The 4,230-nt window shown below is 60.9% G+C and overlaps 2 protein-coding genes across 2 annotated transcripts in view; one reads left to right on the top strand and one right to left on the bottom strand.

The window, feature by feature from the left end:
• Window positions 1–1,557, top strand: part of WNT7B (Wnt family member 7B) — a 63,384-nt gene extending 61,827 nt beyond the window's left edge. The window contains exon 4 of the mRNA XM_007955639.2: window positions 1,078–1,557. Within this exon, the coding sequence (XP_007953830.2) occupies window positions 1,078–1,557 (480 nt within the window). The remainder of the gene's footprint in view (window positions 1–1,077) is intronic.
• A 2,576-nt stretch (window positions 1,558–4,133) lies between these two features.
• Window positions 4,134–4,230, bottom strand: part of LOC103209752 (basic salivary proline-rich protein 4-like) — an 8,696-nt gene continuing 8,599 nt past the window's right edge. Inside the window, exon 6 of the mRNA XM_007955646.1 lies at window positions 4,134–4,227. Within this exon, the coding sequence (XP_007953837.1) occupies window positions 4,134–4,227 (94 nt within the window). The remainder of the gene's footprint in view (window positions 4,228–4,230) is intronic.

Here is a 4,230-nt window from a genome sequence, read left to right as displayed (position 1 = left end):
GGTCTCCAAGGCTGTCAGTCTTCACAGAAGCAAAGCCCAAACCACACCCACTGCCGTGGAGTCCATTCTGACCCACGGCGCCCCTAGAGGACAGAGTGGAACTGCCCACAGGGTCTCCTGCACTGAAATCTACGGAAGTACATCACGGGTCTTTTCTTCTGCAGAGCTGCCCGTGGGTTCAGACCACCAGCATCTCAGTTAGCGGGCGAGCATTTAACCATTACAGCACCAGAGCACATTAGATAGCCAGCATTAAGCACCAACTGCAGGCCAGTCCCTTTATCAGGCAAGGGGATGGAGAGAGGAGGGGGATCAACACTTACTAAACACCTACCGTTACTGGAGCAGGGGCTCTGGTGGCATAGTGCCTAAGGCACTTGACTGCTAACCAGAAGGCTGGCGGTTCAAACCCACCAGCCACTCCTCGGAAGGAAGGTCAGGCAGTCTACCTCCGTAGAGATACCGCCTCGGAAACCTAAGGAGGGGTCACTGTGAGTTGGGACTGACTCGACAGTAGTGAGTCTGGTTTGTATTTCTGGTTTTGTTGCTGGAGCAGAATCCTCGGGTGGTACGAATGGGTAAGCTGCTAGTCAAAAGGCTGGAGACTGGAGTCTTCCCAGAGGTGCCTCCAAAGAAAGACCTGGCAGTCCACTTCTGAAAGCCCAGCCACTGACAGCCCTGTGGAGTACGGCTCTGCCCTAACACAGGGGGTCACCGTGAGTTGGAACGAGTTCGTTGGCAACTGATGTGGTTGCTGAGGCAGGTTCACAGTAAGGGGCCCCTGGGGGCCGGCTGGCCCCAGGTGAGAGCCGTCCTTGCCTCCCGATGCCCGGGGTGAACGAGGTCCAGTCCATAAACCAGCTTGACTGCGCCCTCCCCACATCTCGTGTGGTAGGTGCCAGTTGTCAGCATCCTCATTTAACAGTTGAGGAGACCGGGGCTCGCAGAGGGCAGACGCACACCCACGGTCACGAGGCGAGAGAGGGGCACGGGGCTCCAGGGTATGGGGGATCGCAAGGTGCAGTGGGGGCAGTAGGAGCCGGCCGGCCCACGCTGACGGCCGCTCTGTCCCCACAGGTCCTGGAGGAGCGCATGAAGCTGGAGTGCAAGTGCCACGGCGTGTCGGGCTCGTGCACCACCAAGACGTGCTGGACCACGCTGCCCAAGTTCCGCGAGGTGGGCCACCTGCTCAAGGAGAAGTACAACGCGGCCGTGCAGGTGGAGGTGGTGCGTGCCAGCCGCCTGCGGCAGCCCACCTTCCTGCGTATCAAGCAACTCCGCAGCTACCAGAAGCCCATGGAGACGGACCTGGTGTACATCGAGAAGTCGCCCAACTACTGCGAGGAGGATGCGGCCACGGGCAGCGTGGGCACCCAGGGCCGCCTGTGCAACCGCACCTCGCTCGGCGCCGATGGCTGCGACACCATGTGCTGCGGCCGCGGCTACAACACCCACCAGTACACCAAGGTCTGGCAGTGCAACTGCAAATTCCACTGGTGCTGCTTCGTCAAGTGCAACACGTGCAGCGAACGCACCGAGGTCTTCACCTGCAAGTGAGGCCGGCCGGCGGGCCGCGGCCTCAGCGGGCGGCCGCACAGCATTTTGCACACGCCCCCTTGTTCTCCCCTGCCAGGGCTTCAGCCGGCGGTGGGCGGAGCTGGGTAGAGAAGGTGGGACCCCAGGCACACAGGAGGACACCTGCCGGGCCTCGGCACCCTCTCCTCGCCCCCTAAGGGCTCCTCCCTGCCGTCCTGGCCACCCCCCCACGGCAGAACAGTGTCCACGGACCAGCCGAGGGGTGCAGTGCCTGGCACTGGTGCTCCCAGATAGGGCCCAGCGAACCCTTTTCTTCTTCCCGGGTGTCTTAGTTCCCTAGTGCTGCTATAACAGAAAGACTACAAGGGGGTACCTTTAACAAACAGAAATTTATTTCCTCACAGTTTAGGAGGCTGGGAGTCCTAGTGTAGAGTGCCGGCTCTTGGGGAAGGCTTTCTCGCTCCGTGGGCTCTGGGGGAAGGTCCTTGTCTCTTCAGTTTTTCTCCTGGTTCCTTGGAGACCTCCGTGTGGCTTGGCATCTCTCTTCCCCCATCTCTGCTTGCTGGCTTCCTTGTTTGATCTCTTTTATATCTCAAAAGAGATTGACTCAAGACACGCCCACACTGATCCTGTCTCATTAACATAACAAAGAACCGATTCCCACATGGGATTCTAACCATGGGCCCAGAAGTTAGGATTTACAATCCAGATTTTGGAGGAACTCCACTCAATCCATACTCCCAGGACAACGGATCTCAAGGACACACCCCCCCCCCCGGAAAGTGACAATGATGAGACTATGAATGTCCTCTCCCCCTGCTTGTGGCATGGACACAAAGCTGCCTGGCCAGCCTCGCCAAGACTGCCTCCCAGGCCACTTTATTTATGTTTTCTTAGCATCCAGTGAGGGTCCTGAGCACTGACAGGTGGCCAGCCCTGCTGTGTCCTGGGTTAATGCGGCCTTGCCACCCTTCCTGCTTCTCCGACCCCTGAGCTGTCCCTCCCTCCACCAGGCCCTCTGCCCCTGAGGGTCTGAGGCCTGGGGTTGCCTCAGAAGCAGTCTGGAAATGGCACCCACACCAGCAGGACCCCCGGCACCTTCCTGGGCGGCCAGTGTGGGTCTGAGGTGAGCTAGGCAGGCAGAGGGCTGGTGGCTGGCGTGGCCCCCAAGGGGCTCTGAGGAGGCCCGGACACGGCCCTCTGGCCTCCTCCTCTTCTATTTGAAAATACTTCCAGGCAAATCAGATGTCACTTGTGTCAGGTTCCAGGCACGCCATGTCCCCTTTCTGGAGCTGCCCGCCCTCCTGCCTGGCACCCCAGTTTACAGAGCCCCCCACCTGGCGCCAGCCTGATCCCCATGGCAGTGCTACAGTGGGGGCGGGGGGCTTGGGAAGGTCTGCTTTGCTGACAGATGGGGAAACCGAGGGCCAGAGGGCTCTGAGACTTGCCAGAGGCCCTGTGGCTGTGATTGGAGGCACCTGACCCCTGAGGACATGCTCTGGGGATACCCAGGGAGAGTGAGGAGGTGCCACCCACCTGGCTGGGCTCCCACCCCCATGCAGGGCACCTCTGCAGGTTCCCCCGGGCCGCCCAGCCCTGGGCTTTCTCCCCTTTTCTTTGACCCTCACCGACTGCTGAGAACACCGGACCCAGGGCTTAGAGCCCCTTCCCGCAGGCCCCCCTTGCTATCCTAACAGACACTCGCTCTGCGGCCACCTTCCCAGGGGTCCCCCGCCCCCAGGCCCTCTTTGCCCACCCCAGATGGAGTCTGACTCAACCCAAACCTGGGAGAGGAGAGGGGCAGGCACCCTGCTCGGGGTCCCTGCCCTGAGGAAACTGAGGCACAAGGGGCCCTTGACGAGGCCAGAAAGGGGGTTTGCAGCCTGCTTTTGGGGCTCCTTCCATTCCTCATGGCCTCATCCCCAAGTTTAGAGTGTTTTCCAAAGCTTGTGGGAGTGTGTTTTCGGGGTGGGCAAAAGCCCAATGATCCCCATCTGGGCCCTGGGCCCTGACCACACCGGGACACCCCCTTGGCTGTTGTCCTGGGGATCTCAGGCTGTGGTGAGTGCCCCCGCCCCATCCTGGCCCCGTCCGCAGGCCTGCCTTCCCCAGCCAGGGAACCTGGTTAACTTATATTGTTAGATATCGTCAATATGTCTATACTGTCTTAAATTATTGTGACCTACACTGGCGATGGAGGGGTGGGGGGATGGCCCTGGCCACTGTCCCCTGAGCTAGATCCTCCTGCTTGAACGACCCTCGGGGCACCCTGTGCCACCGAGCCCCTCGCACTGTCCCTCAGCCATCAGGCACATTGCCCCTGCCCCCGCCAAGACCCCACCCTCCTCCAGTAGCCTGTCTGAAAGCGTGCCCTTCCATTCTGGGGGGGCAAATGGGTCAGGCCTCTCAGCCCAGGGTCAGTGTGGCAACGGCGGCAGAGGGCTGTCACTGAAGCGTCCCAGGAGAGGAGTGGGGGTCTGGTGGGCTGTGTCACGGCCCCCCCTCAGGGGTCCTCAGCTCAATAAAAGCTGGAGTCAGAGACAGTGTGTGGACCCTGTGTGGACCCCCACAGGCCCTGGGGTTCTGGGGACTCATTCTCACAGGTCCTGGGGGTGGGGGGCTCGTTCACACTGGGCCCCTGGGGGTGGGGGCTCGTTCACACTGGGCCCTGGGGGTGAGGGCTCGTTCACACTG

Source organism: Orycteropus afer, unplaced genomic scaffold, assembly GCF_000298275.1.
Source record: "Orycteropus afer afer isolate SDZICR_OR568_19922 unplaced genomic scaffold, OryAfe1.0 scaffold00524, whole genome shotgun sequence".
Classification (NCBI taxonomy): domain Eukaryota; kingdom Metazoa; phylum Chordata; class Mammalia; order Tubulidentata; family Orycteropodidae; genus Orycteropus; species Orycteropus afer.
This window is presented reverse-complemented; position numbering and strand designations above follow the sequence as displayed.